The sequence below is a fragment of the Acipenser ruthenus genome, chromosome 23 (genome assembly GCF_902713425.1).
Source record: "Acipenser ruthenus chromosome 23, fAciRut3.2 maternal haplotype, whole genome shotgun sequence".
Lineage (NCBI taxonomy): Eukaryota > Metazoa > Chordata > Actinopteri > Acipenseriformes > Acipenseridae > Acipenser > Acipenser ruthenus.
The window spans coordinates 8,960,260-8,985,638 of NC_081211.1; the positions used below are offsets into that span (position 1 = coordinate 8,960,260).

At 46.7% G+C, this 25,379-nt stretch overlaps 1 protein-coding gene across 2 annotated transcripts; it reads right to left on the reverse strand.

The window, feature by feature from the left end:
* Positions 1–519: 519 nt before the first annotated feature.
* On the reverse strand, positions 520–16,571 carry LOC117964058 (probable methyltransferase-like protein 24). Of its 2 annotated transcripts, none has more exons than XM_058997718.1 (5): positions 16,061–16,571; positions 4,083–4,181; positions 3,081–3,211; positions 1,952–2,171; positions 520–1,440 (listed from the first exon to the last, which is right to left on the reverse strand). In XM_058997718.1, the coding sequence occupies exons 1-5, from the start codon at positions 16,391–16,393 to the stop codon at positions 1,129–1,131; spliced, it is 1,095 nt and encodes a 364-aa protein (XP_058853701.1). In that variant the 5' UTR covers positions 16,394–16,571; the 3' UTR covers positions 520–1,128. The 2 variants fall into 2 exon arrangements, with proteins under 2 accessions (XP_058853701.1, XP_034762212.1); XM_034906321.2 differs by having other exon boundaries at positions 4,083–4,184.
* Positions 16,572–25,379: the final 8,808 nt, after the last annotated feature.

Genomic DNA, 25,379 nt, shown 5'->3' on the forward strand with positions numbered 1-25,379 from the left:
AAACAAACTTAAAATAAAGCGCAGACGAGTATAGCGCACATTTAAACTTGAAACCTTACAAATACAGGACAGAGTTATTATTGTTGTGCCCCTCCCTTAGCTTTCATTCATGGCAGATGTTAGAATTATTAATGGCACAAGGCAGTTGATTTCCCTCTCGTTAATCCCAAATGTTGACAATTTTTAAATGTACTTTTTGGCCACGATGTAGTTTTACCTCAATAATTGTGGTTCTACCTTAAACTACACACACATTAACACCACTGTCCTTCTGTTTTATACATTATTGAATGCACATACTTACAACCAAACTTTATGAAGGGAAAACTTTATGAAGTGCTAATGTATGGAGCTCCCTCCTCAGTTCAGACCCCAGTGAAACTACATGTAGTTACTGCCCCTGTATATAGAACTGAATCCGGGACACCAATGTCGGTTTGATTTTGTTTTTTAAAGTTCTACCTCACTAATAACCCTAATGAGGGAATTTCAAGGAAATATCAAGTCAGTTTTGCTGCATTCTTTAATTTTCAAATTTTTTATTCATTTTCCAAAAAAACTCAATAAATACAAAACAAACAAAACACAAAACAGAGTACAAAAGCAGAAATCCACTGTGAAAAACAACTGTCTTGCTGTTTCAAAAGACTCCTGGAAACAAAGCGAGTCCTTGTAACGCTGGTCAGGCTGCTGTGATATTAATGCAGGTGAGGAGACAGTATAGAGTCCAGACACACAGCCTAGCTCCACAGTTCATTCTATAACATAGTCTGGTGCCTCTGTTACCCTGCTGGCAGCCGAGGGATATTCAGCAGGGCAAGCCAGTGCCAGCGTTAGGAGAGTCTGCTACAGTACAGACTGACAACACGCAAAATACATTTACTATACGTTTCATTATTATTAACCCGTCTCACACTCAGTCCTGGGCCTCAGACAAAATCGAGTTCAAATCCACTTTAAACACGGTCCCAGTGGCAGATAGAAACGTGGCATTATTAATCCCTCTTCTGCTCTGCATGCAGTCCGTGCTCTCTGCTCACTGGCTCCACCTTGAGGTCACTTATCCCAGGTACAGAAGAGACCTCGGTGCGCTCAGTTACTTTTCCCTGGTGTAGAACGTCACTCAGCTCAGTAGTTCCACCTGGTGTTGACCCAGCTCAGTGTGTAAGTGCTGCTGACTCCAGCCAGGCGGTGTCTCAGGATGGTGTGGCCGGGCCCCGTGGCGCTGTGCAGCAGCCGGTACCCTGCGCCCTGGAGCTCCTTCAGCAGGCTGTACCAGAAACGCACCACCCCTGCCTCGCTGCCTCCCACCTCGAACCCAGCCCAGTGCAGGTGCACCGTCACTACCAGCTGCTGGATCCGGCCTAGCGTCCCGTCCAGAACCAGGTTTTCCAGAACCTTCCACTCTGCACTCTCCAGGTCTGCCTGCACAAACTCCACCTGGGAGGGGGGGAGAGACAGGGGGAGATTATTATTATACAATAATAATCATATTTATAGAATTATAATAAAAGGGACCAAAGGATATCCACAGGCCAGAGAGACTGGTGCTACAACGCCTCTTAATGGATGCCAGTTTCATTTGTCCAATTGTTGAATTTACAACCCTAAAAGATGTATTTTGCACACAAAAAGCTCTATCAGTAACAAATATACCTGCCCAGGATATCAACAGCACATCACTGTCCAAGTGTGGTTATAAAGCCATTTAGTCACTTTGTACAGCTGAAATTTGGCAGGCACCAAACAGCAGGCAACAAAATTGCAGTCCTCCCACCAGAGGGCGCCGACACCTCCAGACTCACCAGAGGGTGCAGCACCACTCAACTCTCACCAGAGGGCGCTGACGCCCCCAGACTCACCAGAGGGTGCAGCACACGCAATGAGACCCTCCACTGCTGCTCAGGGCAGTGCTGCTGAAAGGAGGGTCCAGGCTTGTGTATGTCATTACCTTGTGGTGTCCCAGGCTCTCCATGATGAGCCCCAGTTTTTTGGGGGTGTTCCTGCGGCTCCCGTGTTTCGGCTCCCGCCAGTCCAGCCAGGTCTGATGGCGCTTCACCCCTCTCTCGTCTCGTCCCAGGACGGGCCTGGCACCGGGGTCAAACTGGTGCACCTCGCAGCCCGCCAGCGACGCCATGCGAGACACGAAGCCAGCGTCCTTCTGATCTAGACTGGAAGAGGCTGGATATCACACCTCAGCACAGAACACAGCATGGGGGCTATCCCCCCTTCACATGCACGGAATAATCCATTACAAGACAAGCCGGTTCACAACGCCCTCCTTTCTGAAGAGACAGGGTCACTGGGACTTTGTCTGGCGGGTATGGCACTTTCCGTTGTTATCAGAGTCCACCCATGTACCAGTTCACCATAGTAAAAGCATAGCAGAGTGTAATAAAGCACAGTGAAAGCATGGTAAAGCACAGGGAAGCATTATAAAGAACAGCGAGGTATAGTAAAGCAATTCAAAACTTTGAAAACTATGGTAAATGAATAACCATAGGAAAAGCATGGTAAAGCTACAATATTACTGATGGCTTTAAGAACCTTGTTTTTGTCATGCACCATTTCCCACAGGTTCAACTTTATATGAACACAATCAGCCATTCAACAGATGGCACAGTGTGAGACTGTGTTGAAAATCTTGACTCCTATAGCGCTGAGATGTACGTTTCACATAGAATCCGACAGATAAACTGCTGCCTCCTGGCTCCTGTCCTGCAGGTAAGACCATTCGAGTGAGATTGAACTGCAACTTTCCATCAGTCTTTAAATTCACAATCCAATATAAAAGAACCAAAAGAAGATCTTCAACACTGGAAAAGACGAGGGAGGGTCCAGTGAAAACACTGATCCAAAGTGGCCGATCACCAGATGGCGCTGCTTCTTACTTTGCTAAAGACAGTTACAAATATCAATGGCAGACTAGAACTGAAGAGCAGCCTTAATGCAGACTTATCAAAAACAAAAACACGACATTGGAGTAATTGCAGTAAGAATAACACCATAAAAAGGAAAGAGGAACAGTAAAGCAGGGATCCCCCATTCCGGAGTGCGGTATATAGTGTCACACTTCCTACCTGAAGGAGTAGGCCACACAAGGCCCCATTTCCTTGTTCAGAAACCAGCCCTCCAGGCAGACAGTCCAGGAGCCAGCCAAGATCTTCTCCTCCTGGGGCGCGCCTGCCGTCAGCTCCCGGGCACAGTGCACCTGCAGGGGGACACAAACACTGCCTCAGCTCTGCCAAAAAGGGATTTCAACTACACCTCGGAACTATATTATAAGGACTTCAACAGCGTGCCCTATAAACCCAGGCCTGCTAGTGGGAGGGCTTTCTTACCATAAAATGTAGTTCTATGTTTACTTTTTAATAAATTACTTCAAAGACTTCTTGAGGCACACGTTCTAGCACGGATGGCTTGATACTAATTGTTTCCCTCAGCTCTCACTAGGGGGCAGCATCAAGCATCCCTGCACTCTCTAGTGAACTCGGCCCTTACTGTCCAATAGTTAAAGAATAACTAGCTTCCAATACAGCTTCATATCTTTATTGTTCTTGTCATTCTGAATGGTCCTTTTTGCAATTTCTCAAATACTAAATCCTACATTACAACATTCTACGACAGGCAACTACCATGGAGTCAAAGCACCTTCATACAGACTTAAGCACCACGTAGAAGGATTGCAAAAATCATTAAAGGGTAAGGTAGCAATAAAAAGAAAAACTACAAAAATATCATTGGAAGCGCTTTAATTTAACTGCTGCTGTTTTAATAACAATCATGTAAGAAACCAGTCAAGTAGACAAAAACTTCAGTTAACACCTTTATCAGAGTTAGCAGTCTCTCTGGTAAGTTGATAGGCTGTGCTCCTGCACTGGTGAACACTCATGAAGAATCACCCGCTGTCCTGTAGAGTGACAGCATCTCAGTCACACTGCCTCTCTGTGTCACAGCCCCTCTCTGTCACACAGTCTCTGTCAGTGTCACAGCATCTGTGTATCACAGCACCTCTGCCACTCAGCCTCTATCAATGACGGCCTCTCTCTGTCGCGCACGGCCTCTCTCTGTCGCACACTGACCTGCGTGGTGCTGATGTACTCAATGAAGCGCTGCACCTCAGCTTTGAAGGAGGGCTGTCCACCTGCCCAGGGCTGCAGGTCTATCTGGCTGCGATCACTCTGCTGAGGAGGAACACAAAGCACTCAGTCAGTCTGAGAGTCAGTTACACTGATTCACAAACACCAGAGCTCCTTAGATAAACACAGGGGAACCTCATGATACTGCCCAGGTCTGGAAATCAGACTTGTTTATTTCCATCAGCAGCAGATCGTGATCACATCCATTTCAATGAGGACTCTCTGTCTGTCTGTCTGTCTGCTTCAGTTAGGACTGCGGGCTGGCAGAACTCCATCTCTCCACATTGATGGGGGAAGTTACCTAATGAATGTCCAATACAAAGGACACGAGAGCCTGAAAGAAAAATGTAGGCTGAAGGTGAAGGATGTGAAAATATTACACTCATGGAAATGATGATGGTGAATTCATTTCATAATAGCAATCATACAAAAACGTGACACATACACTTGATTTTTTACTTGTGTAATGTCCGGCTGCAGATTGTATTGCAGACTGCAGATAGAAAGGAGGAGACACACACACTGGATTGCAGACTGCAGATAGAAAGGAGGAGACACACACACTGGATTGCAGACTGCAGATAGAAAGGAGGAGACACACGCACTGGATTGCAGACTGCAGATAGAAAGGAGGAGACACACGCACTGGATTGCAGACTGCAGATAGAAAGGAGGAGACACACGCACTGGATTGCAGACTGCAGATAGAAAGGAGGAGACACACGCACTGGATTGCAGACTGCAGATAGAAAGGAGGAGACACACGCACTGGATTGCAGACTGCAGATAGAAAGGAGGAGACACACGCACTGGATTGCAGACTGCAGATAGAAAGGAGGAGACACACGCACTGGATTGCAGACTGCAGATAGAAAGGAGGAGACACACGCACTGGATTGCAGACAGCAGATAGAAAGGAGGAGACACACGCACTGGATTGCAGACAGCAGATAGAAAGGAGGAGACACACTCACTGGATTGCAGACTGCAGATAGAAAGGAGGAGACACACGCACTGGATTGCAGACTGCAGATAGAAAGGAGGAGACACACACACTGGATTGCAGACTGCAGATAGAAAGGAGGAGACACACGCACTGGATTGCAGACTGCAGATAGAAAGGAGGAGACACACGCACTGGATTGCAGACTGCAGATAGAAAGGAGGAGACACACACACTGGATTGCAGACTGCAGATAGAAAGGAGGAGACACACGCACTGTTCTCATGGTACAGATGGAAGCGTGCTGTTGGATTCCTGAGATCTGAGCAGATCCCAGAATCCAACATGTATGGCCATCCTTCTTTAACTCTCACATTTTCCTATTTGAAAGAATGAATGAGCTGATCGCTCCTCTCGGATATTTTGAAGCTGCACTTCCTCCAGGAAGGAACACAGAAACATGCAAGTTACTGATACAGTAGTGATTGGTTAGTGAGGTGAGCCCAAGCGAGAGGCTTCTAGAAGTTTGAGTTCTTGTAAAACTTGGTCCCAGCGACTCCTGAGCTTTCAGTGTTTCTGCATTCCCTCCTGTCAGCTCTTGAAGTAGAGTGCAGGGATTCAGAGGAAGTTCATGTTTTATAATCTCTTGAAGCATTTTTCTTTTCCTGCTGATAGAAGACAGCAGCTCTGTGAGGTATGGTTGGACTTCCTCTCAGTTTGACGAGAGCTCACGCGCTCTGGATGAAGCCCAATGAAAAAATGGCTCCCCACTTACTGTAATGAAATATCTTTTGTATTGGAAACAGAAAGAGAACGTAATGATAGTAATGATGCTGGTTGGGGAGCCCCCACGCCCCCACTGGTTCCAGTCTGCGTCTTTATTGTTTAATTGAAGCAATCAAAGCTCTATGTGTGTGTGAATGGGTTTGTGTGTGTGTGTGTGAATGGGTTTGTGTGTGTGTGTGTGTGAATGGGTTTGTGTGTGTGTGTGTGTGTGTGAATGGGTTTGTGTGTGTGTGTGTGTGTGTGTGAATGGGTTTGGGTGTGTGTGCGTGTGTGTCTGTGTGTGTGAATGGGTTTGTGTGTGTGCGTGTATGTGAGAATGGGTTTGTGTGTGTGTGAATGGGTTTGTGTGTGTGTGTGTGTGTGTGTGTGTGAATGGGTTTGGGTGTGTGTGTGTGAGAATGGGTTTGTGTGTGTGAATGGGTTTGTGTGTGTGTGTGTGTGTGTGAGAATGGGTTTGTGTGTGTGAATGGGTTTGTGTGTGTGTGTGTGTGAATGGGTTTGTGTGTGTGTGTGAATGTGTTTGTGAGAATGTGTTTATGTGTGTGTGACTGTGCGTGTGTGTGAATGGGTTTGTGTGTCTGTGTGTGTGTGAGAATGTGTTTATGTGTGTGTGTGTGTGTGTGTGTGAATGGGTTTGGGTGTGTGTGTGAGAATGTGTTTGTGAGAATGTGTTTGTGTGTGTGTGTGTGTGAATGGGTTTGAGTGTGTTTGTGTAGTTTGTGTGTGTTTTGGGGGGGCGGGGCAGGGAGGCAGACAACTGGGCCCGGCCTTCCTCCGCAGTACAAGTTTAAAAACTTAAATTTACTGCCAAAGGAAGTTCCCTTCAGGCCACAACTGATAGACATGCTCCATGAGCAACTCAGCCCTTACTTAGGGCTGCGAGGTCAGATTCATGCAACCACTCAGCCAGACACAAAGCCGACACACAGCTTTCAACTCCAGCTAAGAAATGTGAAGAATGTGTCTTTGTTGTTGCAGTGATGGCTGGATGGCTGGAACTCTCTCGCTCTCGCTCTCGCTCTCGCTCTCGCTCTCGCTCTCGCTCTCTCTCCCCTGCCTCCTCTCCCTGCCTCCGCTCCCTCTCTCGCTCTCTCTCTCCCCCTGCCTCCTCTCCCTCTCTCGCTCTCTCCCCCCTGCCTCCTCTCCCTGCCTCCGCTCCCTCTCGCTCTCGCTCTCCCCCCTGCCTCCGCTCCCTCTCTCGCTCTCTCTCTCTCTCTCTCTCTCCCCCTGGCTCCTCTCCCTCTCTCGCTCTCTCCCCCCTGCCTCCTCTCCCTGCCTCCGCTCCCTCTCGCTCTCCCCCTGCCTCCTCTCCCTGCCTCCGCTACCTCTCGCTCTCTCTCTCCCCCCTGCCTCCTCTCCCTCTCTCGCTCTCTCTCTCTCTCTCTCTCCCCCTGCCTCCTCTCCCTGCCTCCGCTCCCTCTCTCATTCTCTCTCTCCCGCCTCCTCCCTCCCTGCTCTCTCTCTCGCTCTCTCCCCCCTGCCTCCTCTCCCTGCCTCCGCTCCCTCTCGCTCTCTCTCTCTCCCCCCTGCCTCCGCTCCCTCTCGCTCTCTCTCTCCCCCCTGCCTCCTCTCCCTGCCTCCGCTCCCACTCTCACTCTCTCTCTCCTGCCTCCTCCCTCCCTGCTCTCTCTCATTCTCTCCCCCTCTCTCTCTCTCCCTCTCAGGGCTCAGGGGCAGATTAAACAGTAACTTTGTTTCATTAGCTTTGTGGTGCCCCCCAAGCAGATGAACAAACAAAGGACATGTTCTGGTTTTATTACGTGTAACCCTTTCATTAACCATTAAACCTCTATTATAACACCCAGCCTCCTTTGTCAATGAAGACCACCAGTCAATAACATGCTTAACAGGTAACCAGCACCACACCCCTGACACACGAGGAATGGGTTCTAGCAGCTGCCGAAGCAAGGAGTCCCAGATATTTCAGATTTTAGGAGTTGATGAACATCTTTTTGATCATGTTGCTTTCACTGTTTTAAGTCTACACTTAAACCTAAAACAGATGAAGATCTAAATCCAAATGCCAGCGACTGGTTTTCGAGTAGTATTCAGGCAAAATGTAAGTAGGCTGTAAGCTTGTTTGAACAATGGTTAAAACAAAAAGGAAGCGATTATGAAATTGCTGTTGTTTCTGAACCTGTCCAGAAAAATGTGAAATAAAAATTAGAAGAGGGGATGTTTATGTAGAAGTGAATTTGTAATTCTGGAAACGTTTTTTACAGCGTGATTGTATAATTGTATTACTTTTCTTTAACAATCTGAAATGCTAAACTGAAATCACAAGCCCTTTCTAAGCGCTACATCTGAAATGTGTAATACTAGAATTAACGTATTGTTGTGTAATAAAATGATATTCAATTTTCTGTTGAATTGTTCTGACTGCACAGTACATCTGCCCCGCACTCCCCTTCTCTTGAAAGCCACACAGCCACTTTTAGTTACAATACTCGAAGAATGAATCAATTAAAAGATCGAAGGGGGGTGTTGCAGGACAGCGTCACGGCCCAAGCTTATTCTTTGCTTCTGACCAGCAGGTGACCAAACGCGGCCGGGTCGGAGATATTCAAGCTGAGGAAAATCACAGCAAATGAGGTGTAGATTTGAAATGTGAGTGTGTTGCTCCGAGGTCCTTTCCAAATGGCCCCATCTCCAATATTTTCCTTACGTCAATCACACCTGCGCTTTCCTATTGCTCTCGTTGGATATCAGTGTCTCCGCCCCACTCAGTCACAGCGCGTCGTCCGCTCAGCTGGTCAGAAACGACTCCTAAACTGAAAGTCCTATAATGATCAGGACTCACTGTGTTCCAGTGAAAAACCACGGTCAAGTATGTACTGTTAAAGCAAATGATTTATTACAGTATTTTTTGAGCCCCTGAGAAATAAACGTTGACAAGCCTACCTTTAGGTCAGAGGTGAACAAAGCTGACCCCAGTCGAGGGAGTCCATTTGATTTATTGAGCCCCAGTCCATTATGTGAACATCAGAGGGGCTGGGGTTGAGACGTCTCTTTAGAAGATCATTAAGCCCAGATCTTTGTTCCAATCCTGTCTAAACAGTTTAATGGACCACTGAACCCTCCTCCCAGGCCCTGAAGGTCATTATTTCATCACACCAGTTAAAGTTGGAGAAGAATGGCCCTCCAGGATTGGATTCCGCTCCTCCGCTATAGATCAAGCGCTGGCTTGTTACCATTTAAGCTCATAGTAAATCTGAAACGGGTTTCAATACATTCGTATGGTCGAATAGTTAAGAACTTGCCTTGCTCCCTTGATAAAGCTGAGGGAACACAAAGCCATTTTTTCAGGAACAGCGGCTTGAAACCTGGTTCCAGGAGACCGGGAGACCTAGTTTGAGGCAACGTTGCCGTATCAAACCCCAAGTCTCCCCTGGTGTGCCCTGAAAATAAGTTCCAAGCCACAGTGTGTTTTTGTGTTCCCTCAGCTTTAAGCAGCTATTACAAGGCAAGGTGTAAACGCAACATTAGAGCCATCAGTAACATGGCAACTGTATGACCATGACCTGCACGCACTGTTCACACACACACAATGGAGGTGTGTGATACACAGCACAGGACAAGTGCTTCTCATACCATTACCCAGGAGATTCTGGAAACCTCTCTTTAATACAACACTATATATATCTAACAGACAAAACACGCCGTTTCACTGTTGTGGTGAGAGACAGGCCTTTTGATACCTACAGACAAACATTCACTGTAGCACGGGGATGGAAATAAGACTCCCATAGCACAGCAGTTTGATCCAGTCCTGGTTTTACTAGGAGTTTAATAAAACACACCTGAGATTGTTACAGATACAGTGGGGCTAATCAGGCTGATAGTAAACCAAGGACTGGGGGAAACTATTCAATAGGAATCTTCTTCCATCCCTGTATAGTGTATAATGCATCCTTCTTGTTAGCGGTTTTGCCTCAGTTTTCAGTTGGGGGTACCCATTTAAAGCCGATTTAAAAAGAGACCAATCAGAAGGTTGAGGACGTGTGCTCCAGATGTTAAACTGGCACAGGTACGCACGTATGTCTCCACCAGATCCCTGCCATCGGGGATATGCAGACAGCAGGTTAATAATGGCAACCCCTTTAACCTTCCTTTGTTAGACAAGAAGAGTGAAAAAAAATGTGTATCCCAGTTCTGTGATCAGAGACAGGGGAGGGAAGAGCTCCACCACCTGGAGCAGAGCTCTGATTGACTCACATCCAGGGAGAGCTGTGATGAACACCCTGGGCCTCCTGCCAGACAAAACCTGCTTTCATGATGGCTGCCTTTGCCATGGCAGCAGAAACCAGGTGGGGAGCGCCCACACACCTGGATCAGGAGGGGGCAGAGGTAAGCAGCCAAACTGCCAGGCCAGCACACACACAGACACTCCCAGCATCGTCATGCCAACTCAGCCAAGGATTAGTAAGCCGAGCCTCGGAGTCTGGGCTAAACCAAAACACAGACTTAGCATCCGGTGTCTGGCTAGAGAGGCAGACACACAATGCTTGTTTGTATTCAGACCGCAGGGCTAATTCTCCAGAGTCCTCATTGCCTGTCCGTCAGTAAGAGATAATGTGCACTGGAAAGCAATGCACCTTTAAAACGAATACTTAAACTAAAACCTGGATCACTGGGGGTACTTGAGGACCAAGCCTGAAAAGCACTGCCCTGAGCTGTGGGGTTCTAGGGTTGTTAAATGAACGAGTGTAAACACATGGAGAAAAGGGTTCTTACAGCTGTAATATAACAGTATCTACAGAACCTGTTCCAGTACTTCATGCAGCCTCAAAACCCTTTCTATTGCTATGCTAGTCATGTCTGGAATGCCCCTAGACACCCAGAGAGTCTTCATCGTCCTGTTGCCATGCACTGTAAACAGAGATCATCTGCAAACAGCAGTCTTAGGTTTGACTGCTTTTCAGCATGGAGACTTCACAAACGAAACAAATCAACACGCAGTCATATATTCAGACTCGTAAGAACCTGGGGGTTTTATTGATCTAGGGCAGGGCTTCTCAAACCCGGTCCTGGGACCCCCTGTGTCTGCTGGTTTTCATTCCAACTGAGCTCTCAATCACTTAACTAAATCCTTTAACTGAACTAATAATTTGCTTAATTAGACCTTTTTAATTGGTCTCGGCTCTGAAAAAGATACAGATTTAAAATGTTATAGCTAACTTGAAATCTGCAACTGTTTAAGAGCTGAAAACAAGTAAAAAAGTCTAATTAGGGCAGCAGTGTGGAGTGGTGGTTAGGGCTCTGGACTCTCGACTCTGGAGGGTCGTGGGTTCAATCCCAGGTGGGTGGGACACTGCTGCTGTACCCTTGAGCAAGGTACTTTACCTAGACTGCTCCAGTAAAAACCCAACTGTATAAATGGGTAATTGTATGTAAAAAAAATAATTTGATATCTTGTAACAATTGTAAGTCACCCTGGATAAGGGCGTCTGCTAAGAAATAAATAAATAATAATAATAATAATTAAGTAAATGATCAGTTCAATTAAGGGTTTAGTTAAGTGATTGAGAGCTCAGCTGAAATGAAAACCAGAAGACACAGGGGGTCCCAGGACTGGCTTTGAGAAGCCCTGATCTAGGGGAATGCAGCTTTCATATGGTATACAATACAGGGGAGCATCAGGGATACAAGTATGTGCTTCATATGGCATGTTTCCCTTTATTCACTAGATCTAATAAAGCATTTGTCTAAATCGTTAACAATGAGAACATCCCTGATGTGCTTCATGTTCAGACAGGACTGCACTACAGAGACTCTTAACAATGAGAACATCCCTGATGTGCTTCATGTTCAGACAGGACTGCACAATGAGAACATCCCTGATGTGCTTCATGTTCAGACAGGACTGCACTACAGAGACTCTTAACAATGAGAACATCCCTGATGTGCTTCATGTTCAGACAGGACTGCACAATGGGACCCTCCCTGATGTGCTTCATGTTCAGACAGGACTGCACTACAGAGACTCTTAACAATGAGACCCTCCCTGATGTGCTTCATGTTTGAAGAGGCAGGACTGCACTACAGAGACTCTTTAACAATGAGACCCTCCCTGATGTGCTTCATGTTCAGACAGGACTGCACTACAGAGACTCTTAACAATGGGACCCTCCCTGATGTGCTTCATGTTCAGACAGGACTGCACTACAGAGACTCTTAACAATGAGACCCTCCCTGATGTGCTTCATGTTCAGGCAGGACTGCACTACAGAGACTCTTTAACAATGAGACCCTCCCTGATGTGCTTCATGTTTGAAGAGGCAGGACTGCACTACAGAGACTCTTTAACAATGAGACCCTCCCTGATGTGCTTCATGTTCAGGCAGGACTGCACTACAGAGACTCTTTAACAATGAGACCCTCCCTGATGTGCTTCATGTTTGAAGAGGCAGGACTGCACTACAGAGACTCTTTAACAATGAGACCCTCCCTGATGTGCTTCATGTTCAGACAGGACTGCACTACAGAGACTCCTAACAATGAGACCCTCCCTGATGTGCTTCATGTTCAGACAGGACTGCACTACAGAGACTCTTAACAATGAGACCCTCCCTGATGTGCTTCATGTTCAGACAGGACTGCACTACAGAGACTCTTAACAATGAGACCCTCCCTGATGTGCTTCATGTTCAGACAGGACTGCACTACAGAGACTCTTAACAATGAGACCCTCCCTGATGTGCTTCATGTTCAGGCAAGACTGCACTACAGAGACTCTTAACAATGAGACCCTCCCTGATGTGCTTCATGTTCAGACAGGACTGCACTACAGAGACTCTTAACAATGGGACCCTCCCTGATGTGCTTCATGTTCAGACAGGACTGCACTACAGAGACTCTTAACAATGAGACCCTCCCTGATGTGCTTCATGTTCAGACAGGACTGCACTACAGAGACTCTTAACAATGAGACCCTCCCTGATGTGCTTCATGTTCAGGCAAGACTGCACTACAGAGACTCTTAACAATGAGACCCTCCCTGATGTGCTTCATGTTCAGACAGGACTGCACTACAGAGACTCTTAACAATGGGACCCTCCCTGATGTGCTTCATGTTCAGACAGGACTGCACTACAGAGACTCTTAACAATGAGACCCTCCCTGATGTGCTTCATGTTCAGACAGGACTGCACTACAGAGACTCTTAACAATGAGACCCTCCCTGATGTGCTTCATGTTCAGGCAAGACTGCACTACAGAGACTCTTAACAATGAGACCCTCCCTGATGTGCTTCATGTTCAGACAGGACTGCACTACAGAGACTCTTAACAATGAGACCCTCCCTGATGTGCTTCATGTTCAGACAGGACTGCACTACAGAGACTCTTAACAATGAGACCCTCCCTGATGTGCTTCATGTTCAGACAGGACTGCACTACAGAGACTCTTAACAATGAGACCCTCCCTGATGTGCTTCATGTTCAGACAGGACTGCACTACAGAGACTCTTTAACAATGAGACCCTCCCTGATGTGCTTCATGTTCAGACAGGACTGCACTACAGAGACTCTTAACAATGAGACCCTCCCTGATGTGCTTCATGTTCAGACAGGACTGCACTACAGAGACTCTTAACAATGGGACCCTCCCTGATGTGCTTCATGTTCAGACAAGACTGCACTACAGAGACTCTTTAACAATGAGACCCTCCCTGATGTGCTTCATGTTCAGACAGGACTGCACTACAGAGACTCTTAACAATGAGACCCTCCCTGATGTGCTTCATGTTCAGACAGGACTGCACTACAGAGACTCTTAACAACGAGACCCTCCCTGATGTGCTTCATGTTTGAAGAGGCAGGACTGCACTACAGAGACTCTTTAACAATGAGACCCTCCCTGATGTGCTTCATGTTCAGACAGGACTGCACTACAGAGACTCTTAACAATGAGAACATCCCTGATGTGCTTCATGTTCAGACAGGACTGCACTACAGAGACTCTTAACAATGAGACCCTCCCTGATGTGCTTCATGTTCAGACAGGACTGCACTACAGAGACTCTTAACAATGGGACCCTCCCTGATGTGCTTCATGTTCAGACAGGACTGCACTACAGAGACTCTTAACAACGAGACCCTCCCTGATGTGCTTCATGTTTGAAGAGGCAGGACTGCACTACAGAGACTCTTAACAATGAGACCCTCCCTGATGTGCTTCATGTTCAGACAGGACTGCACTACAGAGACTCTTAACAATGAGACCCTCCCTGATGTGCTTCATGTTTGAAGAGGCAGGACTGCACTACAGAGACTCTTAACAGTGGGACCCTCCCTGATGTGCTTCATGTTCAGGCAAGACTGCACTACAGAGACTCTTAACAATGAGACCCTCCCTGATGTGCTTCATGTTCAGACAGGACTGCACTACAGAGACTCTTAACAATGAGACCCTCCCTGATGTGCTTCATGTTCAGACAGGACTGCACTACAGAGACTCTTAACAATGAGACCCTCCCTGATGTGCTTCATGTTTGAAGAGGCAGGACTGCACTACAGAGACTCTTAACAGTGGGACCCTCCCTGATGTGCTTCATGTTCAGGCAAGACTGCACTACAGAGACTCTTAACAATGAGACCCTCCCTGATGTGCTTCATGTTCAGACAGGACTGCACTACAGAGACTCTTAACAGTGGGACCCTCCCTGATGTGCTTCATGTTCAGGCAAGACTGCACTACAGAGACTCTTAACAATGGGACCCTCCCTGATGTGCTTCATGTTCAGACAGGACTGCACTACAGAGACTCTTAACAACGAGACCCTCCCTGATGTGCTTCATGTTTGAAGAGGCAGGACTGCACTACAGAGACTCTTAACAATGAGACCCTCCCTGATGTGCTTCATGTTCAGACAGGACTGCACTACAGAGACTCTTTAACAATGAGACCCTCCCTGATGTGCTTCATGTTTGAAGAGGCAGGACTGCACTACAGAGACTCTTAACAGTGGGACCCTCCCTGATGTGCTTCATGTTCAGGCAAGACTGCACTATCGAAAGTGCTGCAGTACAACAGAAGAATCTTCTGGACGGCACTATTGTACCACTGAGTCACGGGAGAAGTGTAACCTTCACATACTGTACTTCCCTTAGCCTGCTGAATTACAAGCGCCAACAGCTCCAAATGCAATTGAAACAGTGACTAAGAATGCTTTTGCCTACAGGTGATGACAGCTTGAGCTGACCTTACACAGGCTGTAGGAGAGGGGGTGCAACTACTGCAGCTGAATGTATCTGAAGAAATGCCAGCAGACTGCTCAACTTGCATTTACTTTCACGATGCAATTTTGTGTATTGTGTGTTCTCCTGGATAACTAATAGCACGTGCAATTGCGATTTAATACAACTCAGAACAGATCCATTAATAAATGTGACTGATTATTGACAACTTTTTCAACAGATGCTCCTTACAAAATGTGCCAATCTTTCAGTCCAGCTATTTCGCCATGTCACTCACGGAATCGGTGCGGCTGTTGACACAGCGTCCAGCCCACCGCCGACGGCCTCAACACAGAGGGACACGCCTCACTGCTTCCAAACCCCAGGGGGACACAAGAGATAATCACACGGCATCAGGTTATAATCTTACCAGTTTGGTAACTCCAAGTTGTGCGGGTTGCCTGTAAACAGCAGCCCACAGCGTCTGTTCAGTTGGTTGGCGCACGCACGTCTCCAAAGCGAAAAGGTGGATACATTATACCGCTGCTAAACGCAGTTAAATAAAGGGTGAATTGACAGTGTGTAATTTAGTAAAAGTGTTCAACCCTGTAATATAGATACCGCTCGGATACTTACAAACTTTAATAACATGTAAACGACCAAGCACTCCCACAATTAACCCCAAAGTATACACTGCCTCTCACATCGCGCACTATCTCGAAAGTATAACAACGTGTTGCACATAATAATATGAACAGCTACACCTCAATGCGACGACAGCTAAATCACTAGACAGTTCAAAGAGTACATTTTAGTAGGAAATTAAAGTCGACAAAGCAGCGTACGGTACTGTGTTACAATTATTCGAATTTACATTCGAATGTGAGTAGATTAATCTGGCGAATTTTATGTTGTGTCATTTCCAGAATGTTCCTGTGAACTTTGCACAGTTTCCAGTGAGTGGACTAACACGTTCAAGTGATTTTCTTTAACAAAAAAACGAACGTGATCTCACCTTTTGCGTGACGTTTTCGTTCTCATCTTGGTAGAACTGCGGCATGTAGTCCCAGAGCACGCCGGCTTCGCTCTCCAAGAACACGGCTCCCCTGGTCTCAAGTCCCCGAGGGCTGCCGCTTCTCTCCGGCTGGTTTCCCCGCGCACCACCGCCCGGCTGCCCCCCATCTCGGCTGTTGTCAATGCTGATTATCGTGAAGGTAACCCCGTCCTTTGTGACCCAGCGCGGCCCTGGGGCTCGGAACCCCACAAAAACCTGCAGCATTAATAACATTCCCAAAACCACCAGGCAAGCGCTTATAAACGCACAGTACAACCTGCCGCCGGACCCCATCCTTCCAGCTATCGATACCCAATTTTACTGCTGCACACCATCTCGTCCCGGTGCCTCCGATGCTGCTAGAGCTGAAGGAGGTAGTCCTTATTCAGGCTCAACCCAGACTGATCTCCCGGCACTGCAGCCATTCACGCTGACCGGTAAACACCAGCATTCTCTCGCACTCATGACACGCCTCCAACGCGTGTGATTGGCTGGATAAAATGTAATCACTCAAAAGGGTGGGGTGATTTTCAGAAATGAAAACAAAACTAAAAAACAATACTGCCGATTTATCAGTGCATGGGTGTGATCGATTGATCGATTGATCACCTACCTTATGAAATGGTCGCATTAAACCCCCAAACCGTAATCAACAGTAAATAGCTTAAAATCGTCTCCTTGGCTTTTTAAAACACCTCTGCTCTGATTCTGAGAGGTTAATTACTCTAATAATTTGCACACAGGAACTAAAGCTGCTCCTGAGTTCAGATGAAACTCTTTGTGCTTCTACTTCATTGTGTTTGTTTTAAATCCGGCATATTTGATTCATATAAAATCATATCAATGGATTAAAGTTAACGTGCGCAATCAATGTATTAAAAGCCTTAATAATTAGCAGAAGTTAAAGTACAATCAATCCATATTAATGACTTGACTGAGCAAATTGATGACAACGCGCAGAGACGACTTTATCATCGGTAACCTAAAACACATGAGGGGCAGTGTGGTCCAGTTGTTAAAGTCCAGGGCTTGTAACCAGAAGGTCACCGGTCCAAATACCACCACTGCCCATGTTAAATCAATGTCCTATTGTAAGTGACTCTGCATATAATGCACAGTTCGCAGCCTACCTCTGTAAAGCACTTTGTGATGGCGATACACTATGAAAGGCGCTATATAAAAATAAATATTATATTAAATATATTAATACAAAAGAAAAGCAGCCTTTACTTCCAGGTTGATGTTAAGTGGAGTTGAATTCAATGGTATGACTAATACATGTGCTTGCTGATACTAACCGCAGTGAGATCTCTTTGCAATGTGCCGCGGTAGTTAATCCGAGCCCCGATAATCTGGATTGGCCAACAATCGGACCGTGCTAACAAGACGTGCACGCTGGTAGCAAAGGAAGCATGTCTCGCTCTCTTTCTGTATGTTTTATTCACATGGGCATTACTTATTTTTGATTGCATTTAAGTATGAAAAACATAAAACCAGGACTAGATATTTTTTAATATGGCACTGTACAGATTACGATCCTCTGCAACGATTCATTTCAGCCATTATGGTCTGTTTGAAATGTGGTTAATGAATTCCTCTTAATGCTGGAAGGTGTTGTGTGAGTTGTAGCCTACAGTATCTGCGCTAGACTGATGATATGCATTCCAGACATGGACGTTCTGCGGTGCCCCCTTGTGGCAGAACTCTGCTAGTGCAATAGATACTGGCGCTCATTCCATATTGAGGCATTGCCAGTAGTATTTATTATAATAAATCACGCATGAGAAATCGTTATACCAGGGTAGCACTATAGCAGAGAGCAGCGGTAAAGCAGCATTTCCATGGTGTTATAGGGGTAGGGGTCCTGGGGTTATTCTGTATTGACACAAGAGAGGTCTGCTCATGACACTCATACCTCAGCCACACTACCTAATAATGCAAACACACCTGAATCACATGATTACCATTCAGAGGGCCTGCCAGACAAAGGCATTCGGGTTTAGCTGGAGGGTTACTATTAGACCCTGATACTGATACAGCTATCTGAAATGTCTTTGTGTCTGATAGTCGTTATGAGATGGAAATGTCAGCACACTAAGGTTAATGATCCTGTTTGCTGTTCTTATTTAACTGTACTATATTATATTATAGAGCGCTCTAGTCCAGGGTGCTGTGTAAGATACATGCTGATCTGCACCCACTCCAGCTCAGCTGGCCAGTGAGCTCACTCTTGTGGAGTGGGGATGAGCTTGTATTGCACATCACTCTATATGAGGCTCTGTATGTTATATACACTGGGGTTAGAAATACTGAAAGAAACCAAACAAGTTCAATGAGATGTTTCAACTAGAATGTCTTCAAAAGCTTCAAAAGATGACTTCTAGTCAAAAGATGTGTCCCTGGATTTATTCGTTTCTTTTGGTCTGAATTGGGGGCTGGTAATATCTAACACTCTCTGTTCCTTCAGCAAGTCAGATCTTTCAAAACAGATTTGCAACAGAGTAAATAAAACATGAATATTTGAAATGCTGACCGCAGGAACTTTACCTGTGTGAATAGAAGCCCGTGCCTCCTCAGAATCAGGTTTTGATGTCCTGTGATCACAGCAGAGCTCCACACCTCACAGCTCATCTGTAGATTTTTGTCGCTTTCTTTTTTTTTTCACAGTTGCTTAAATGGTGTGCATTGCAGTGTCATCACCATAGAAACAGCCCAAGGCTGCACTCACATTGTCAGTGAGGGCAGAAGCAGCCAGGAGCACAGCTCTCCATGGCTCCACAGCTCTGCTCATCCCTCAAACCCTCAAACCCTTGCACTCACACTCCCACTCCCACTCCCACTCCCACTCACACACACACTCACACACACACACACACTCACACTCACACACTCACACTCACACTCACACTCACACTCACACTCACACTCACACTCACATTCACACTCCCACTCACACTCACACTCACACACTCACACTCACACTCACACTCACACACACTCACACTCACACTCACATTCCCACTCCCACTCACACACACACTCACACTCACATTCACACTCCCACGCACACTCACACGCACGCTCACTCTCACACTCACATTCACATTCACACTCACTCACACTCGCACTCGCACTCGCACTCGCACTCGCACTCACACGCACACTCATACTCACACTCACACGCACACTCACACTCACACTCACTCACACTCGCACTCACACGCACACTCACACACACACACACTCACACTCACTCTCACACTCACACTCACACTCACACGCACACTCACACGCACACTCACACTCACATTCACACTCACATTCACACTCACTCACACTCACACTCACACTCACACTCTCTCACACTCACTCTCACACTCACTCTCACACTCACTCTCACACTCCCATTCACACTCACACGCACACTCACACTCACACTCACACTCACAATCACTCTCGCACTCACACGCACACTCACACGCACACTCACTCTCACACTCACACTCACATTCACACTCACTCACACACACACTCACACGCACACTCACTCTCACACTCACATTCACATTCACACTCACTCGCACTCGCACTCGCACTCGCACTCACACTCACACTCACACGCACACTCACTCTCACACTCACATTCACATTCACACTCACTCACACTCGCACTCGCACTCACACTCGCACTCGCACTCGCACTCACACTCACACTCTCTCACACTCACTCTCACACTCACTCTCACACGCACACTCATACTCACACTCACACGCACACGCACACTCACACTCACACTCACTCACACTCGCACTCACACGCACACTCACACACACACACACACTCACACTCACTCTCACTCTCACACTCACACTCACACTCACACGCACACTCACACGCACACTCACACTCACATTCACACTCACTCACACTCACACTCACACTCACACTCTCTCACACTCACTCTCACACTCACTCTCACACTCCCATTCACACTCACACGCACACTCACACTCACACTCACACTCACACTCACAATCACTCTCGCACTCGCACTCACACTCCCACTCCCACTCACACTCACTCTCACACACACACGCACACGCACACTCACACTCATTCTCTCACATTCAAGCTATATAGTATACAGTGTATAATACACATTCTAGGCATGCCGCTGTCCTGCTTTACTTTCCCAGTAAGATCTCAATCTCAACACAGTGTCCAGACAACAGCTGTCATGAGTGCTGAGCAGAAATCCTGTTATTGCAAACCACCAGTCAGCGGTGGCATTGTCACAAACCCACAACCCGTTACAAATAAACAGCTAGACAATATAAAGGCATTTCCCATGTATGTATGTATGTATGTATGTATGTTTGTATGTATGTATGTATGTATGTATGTATGTATGTATGTATGTATGTATGTATGTATGTATGTATGGTAAAACCTGGTTAATATCACTTACGAGCCACGTTCTTTACCTGGTGCAGAAAGACGAGCCACATTCTTTACCTGGTGCAGAAAGACGAGCCAATGTAAAACTGTAATAGATTCTTTACAACATATGAAACAATCTCTTTGATTCGTTGCCTTAAGACTCACACTCACCCTCACCCTCATCCTCATCCCCGCCCTCACCCTCACCTTCACCCCCCTCACCCCCACCCTCGCCCTCACCCTCACCCTCCTTCACCCCCACCCTCGTCCTCACCCTCACCCTCACCCCCACCCTCACCCTCACCCTCACCCTCGCCCTCACCCTCACCCCCGCCCTCATCCCCACCCTCACCCTCACCCTCCCTCACCCCCACCCTCACCCTCACCCTCACCCCCGCCCTCACTCTCACCTTCCCTCACCCCCACTCTCGCCCTCACCCTCACCATCACCCCCGCCCTCATCCCCACCCTCACCCTCACCCTCACCCCCCCTCACCCCCACCCTCACCCCTGCCCTCACCCTCACCCTCCCTCACCCCCACCCTCACCCTCACCCTCACCCCCACCCTCACCCCTGCCCTCATCCCCACCCTCACCCACGCCCTCGGCCTCACCCCCACCCTCGCCATCACCCTCACCTTCACCCTCGCCCTCACCCCCCCTCACCCCCACCCTTGTCCTCACCCTCACCCTCACCCTCACCCTCACCCTCACCCTCACCTTAATTAAAAGTAGGGCTTGGGTTAGGGTTAGGGCTTATTTAAATCTTAAGCTCAGTATTTGAATTCTGTCTCTGAGAAGCCTGGCTCATCTTTCTGCACATGCCCTGACAGATTATTTGACCTAATTGTAGCTGACAGCATGATTCCACACATCCTGCCTGCTGTGCACTCCCATCAGCTGCACAGGTCTCAATGTGCAGTTTTGAAAGCAACACATGGATTTTAATCTTGAAACATAATACCTGATACCACATCAGGGTAAAACATGTTTCTGTGCTTACTATCAGGAAATCAGTTACAATTGTACTTCCTGGGTCATTTCACCTCAGCAGTGTCTTTGGGGTCAACGCATGTTACTGGCAGACTGCTTATTGACAGGAAAGAAGCCATTGAAAGGATGGGGACAGTTTCACCCTCCAGGCGAATGCAACCCTAACCACGTGTGGTACCATGTCATGTTTTAAAATAAAAAATCAAGTTGACTATAACACGTGTTTGAGCCCCGTGTAGCAAATAGAATTACACAACAGGTAGGATTAATGACATCATCGTGTCGGCTCATGAACCCTCTGCAGTGGATACTCGTTGCAAACAAAATGAATGAAATCTAACAAAGCATTCCTGGCATATTTATGAGCATGATCGAGCAGCAGAACACCTTTCACAGCTTTTAGGCCACGCTTCGGTAGCCGAGCGGCTAAATGACCCGTGACATCACCAGCCCTGGTTTAATTAAGGGCTCTGTTCCTTTAAGAGAATCTCAACAGGTTGTCCAGGTGCATTCATTAAGGTGAGCTGAGAGGACAGTGGGCTTGGATTGAGTTTATTTGTGTGCTTCTGGTGAGAGTGGGGAGCATGTCTGTACCAAAGCTCTGCGGATCTGTGGTAATTCAATAAACAATTCAAGCCATTACAAAGCAAGGGGTTAGGCCTGGGGCCTCAGTCAGAGGGCTACCTGCTGGGAGAGGAATTGGATCAAAAACCGAGGTGTGTGGAGCAGACTGGAGCACCTGGAGAACTCACTGGAGCTGGGAGCCTTCTGGAGGGGTGAGGACCACACATGGTGTTTCTCTTTTTCATGGCTGGCTTGTGGTTGTTTATGAATATTTATTTTTCAGTTACCAATAATGTTGTTTTTATTGCTGAAATATTGTGAAAGTGTGTGAGAGTGTAAATATCTCACCTTTGTCAGAAACATGCAGGCCGAGTATAGATGTCAGGCTTTGTGTTTCTGTAGTAGTAAGTGTACATGCTCAGCAGTTTATTTCATATTCAGTATTTCTTTTCCATATAAATGAAACACTCTACACATACAGTCTTGCACACAGATGCATGCTGTAGTCATTTATAAGACAATGATGGAGGGCTTCGTATCATGTTTGGTTACAAACATTCCCAGTATATTCAAACATGCGATGATTTTATTAACCATTTCAACAAAAAAAAACTAATGATATAAGAAATCAGATTTCTAATACTACTGACAACTTAAACAGGCCGCTCAGCAATAAAGACACAGTGATTTGCCGGGGTCCTGCTTTATCAGACCACACCTTTGATTCTTTCCTTTTAATCAATCAACCAGATCTTACCTAATTGGTGAGACTAAAACCACCACATGTAATTTGGACCCTATTCTTGCTAAATTGCTTAAAGATAAATAACACTTAAATATAATTAATGGCTCTCTTTCATCTGGCACTGGTCCTGAGTCTTTCAAGGTTGCTGTAGTATGACCACTGCTTAAAAAACCCTTGATCCACAAACACTGAACAATTTGAGGCCTATTTCAAATCTCCCCTTTCTATCTAAAGTCTTATAGAAAGTGGTAGGTAACCAATTAAATTCCTTTTTAGCAGTCCATGACATTGTGAGAAATTCCAGTCTGGATTCCACCCGGGACATAGTACTGAAACTGCTCTAGTAAGAGTGGGGAACGATGTCCTTATGTCCGCGGACACGGGTTCACCTACAGTCCTTGTTCTCTTAGATCTAAGTGCAGCTTTTGATCCCATTGACCATGTCACCCTGATTGACCGACTCGAGCATCTTGTGAGACTGTCAGGCACTGTATTGTCCTGGTTTAAATCATATCTCTCAAACTGGCAACAATATGTTAAAATTGGGGATGACCTCTCCTTACTATATGAGGTTATTTGTGGCGTTCCTCAAGAGCCAATTTTATTTTCATTATATATGCTGCACTTGGGTGACATTGTCCATAGACATGGGGTCAACTTTGATGACACCCAGCTAGATCTGTCTCTAAAACCAGCACGTGTCTCTTCTATAAAAATGTGATAAGCTGTCTTGCTGATATCAAGGTATGGATGTCTAATAATTTCCTTATGTTAAATTCAGATAAAACAGAGATAATGATTTTGGGATCAAAAGATTAAAAAAAAAAAAAAAAAAAAAAAAAAAAAAAAACAGATCTGTCTGCCTTCATAGAGGATAGTTTCCCATACTTTCAGAAAACTGAAATGAGGAATCTGGGTGTAATTTTTGAACCTGACCTCTTCTTTGAGCCACATATTGGGAATATAATTAAAGTATCTTTCTTTCCTTCACAGCACGATGCTGAGAGACTGATGCATGCCTTCATATCTTCTAGGATTGATTGCTGCAATGCCCTGTTCTCTGGAATTCCAAACTGGGTTCTGTCACGATTGCAGCTTGTACAAAATGCTGCAGCCAGGGAGCAAACCAAAACAAAAAAAGTGATCACATTACCCCAGTGTTAGCAGCCCTGCACTGGCTCCATTACCCAAGTGTTAGCAGCCCTCCACTGGCTCCATTACCTAAGTGTTAGCAGCCCCCCACTGGCTCCATTACCCAAGTGTTAGCAGCCCTCCACTGGCTCCATTACCCAAGTGTTAGCAGCCCTCCACTGGCTCCATTACCCAAGTGTTAGCAGCCCTCCACTGGCTCCATTACCCAAGTGTTAGCAGCCCTCCACTGGCTCCATTACCTAAGTGTTAGCAGCCCCCCACTGGCTCCATTACCCAAGTGTTAGCAGCCCTCCACTGGCTCCATTACCCAAGTGTTAGCAGCCCTCCACTGGCTCCATTACCCAAGTGTTAGCAGCCCTCCACTGGCTCCATTACCCAAGTGTTAGCAGCCATGCACTGGCTCCATTACCCCAGTGTTAGCAGCCATGCACTGGCTCCATTACCCCTGTGTTAGCAGCCCTGCACTGGCTCCATTATCCCAGTGTTAGCAGCCCTCCACTGGCTCCATTACCCCAGTGTTAGCAGCCCTCCACTGGCTCCCAGTGCTCTCCAGGATTGACTTTAAGGTCCTTCTTATCGCCTATAAAGCCCTAAACGGTTTGGCTCCGGCCTATTTGAAGGATCTTTTAGTCCTGTATGCCCCTGGCCGGCCACTCCGATCCCAAGATGCAGGGCTGCTATCTGTCCCAAGGATTTTAAAAGAAAGGACAGGTGGTAGAGCATTCAGTCGTAGAGTACACTGCGGGTCATTCCACTGCTTACCACTAGAGACTCCCTCGCACTGCGGGTCATTCCACTGCTTACCACTAGAGACTCCCTCACACTGTGCCATTAAGAGGAATGTGTGTGTGTGTGTGCTGGTTTTGTACTGACACAAACCTTGCAGGGGTGTGAATGGCGTTACTTACAGCAGCTCATGTAGGCAAGGAAATAACTCAAAAGTGAAAAGTGAAGCTAAGAAGCTGTTTTAGCAGGTAAAGAGAAGGACGGGAGGATCGGGGAGGGTTGTAGGTTGGGAGAGATCTGAATGGTGCTGGTGTTTTGCCGATTCTGGATGGGCTCCCTGTTGTTAGCTGTGCTGCTGATTAATTGTTGCTCCCATGTCTTTCTCTCCAGCAGCATTTCTTCGGTGATTCCAGTATGGGAATCACAATTCATTTCAACACTGAAAGACAAAGTCGAAACCTTTCTCATTGAATTGATGAAGTTTCTTTAAAGATTTCTAAACTCTCTCTTCTGGAGAACAGACTTTGCTGCAGATTTCCTCCCTGCAGACAGTGCAGCTTCTCTGAAGCATTCAGAGGCAGGGGTCACAATGGAAAGACTCGTTGTCACAATGAATCAGTGTCTTCCTGGCAGCCGTTGATATAGGTGTGGAACATGGT

What these genes read in the sequence shown, in the direction of transcription:
- LOC117964058 (XM_034906321.2), bottom strand. Translation starts at nt 16,393, where the DNA reads ATGGGGTCCGGCGGCAGGTTGTACTGTGCGTTTATAAGCGCTTGCCTG. An exon ending in AGTACATCAGCACCACGCAG is followed by an intron (nt 3,212 to 4,082) that starts GTCAGTGTGCGA and finishes GTCCCCCTGCAG; the next exon opens with GTGCACTGTGCCCGGGAGCT. An exon ending in TGTGTGGCCTACTCCTTCAG is followed by an intron (nt 2,172 to 3,080) that starts GTAGGAAGTGTG and finishes AGCCTCTTCCAG; the next exon opens with TCTAGATCAGAAGGACGCTG.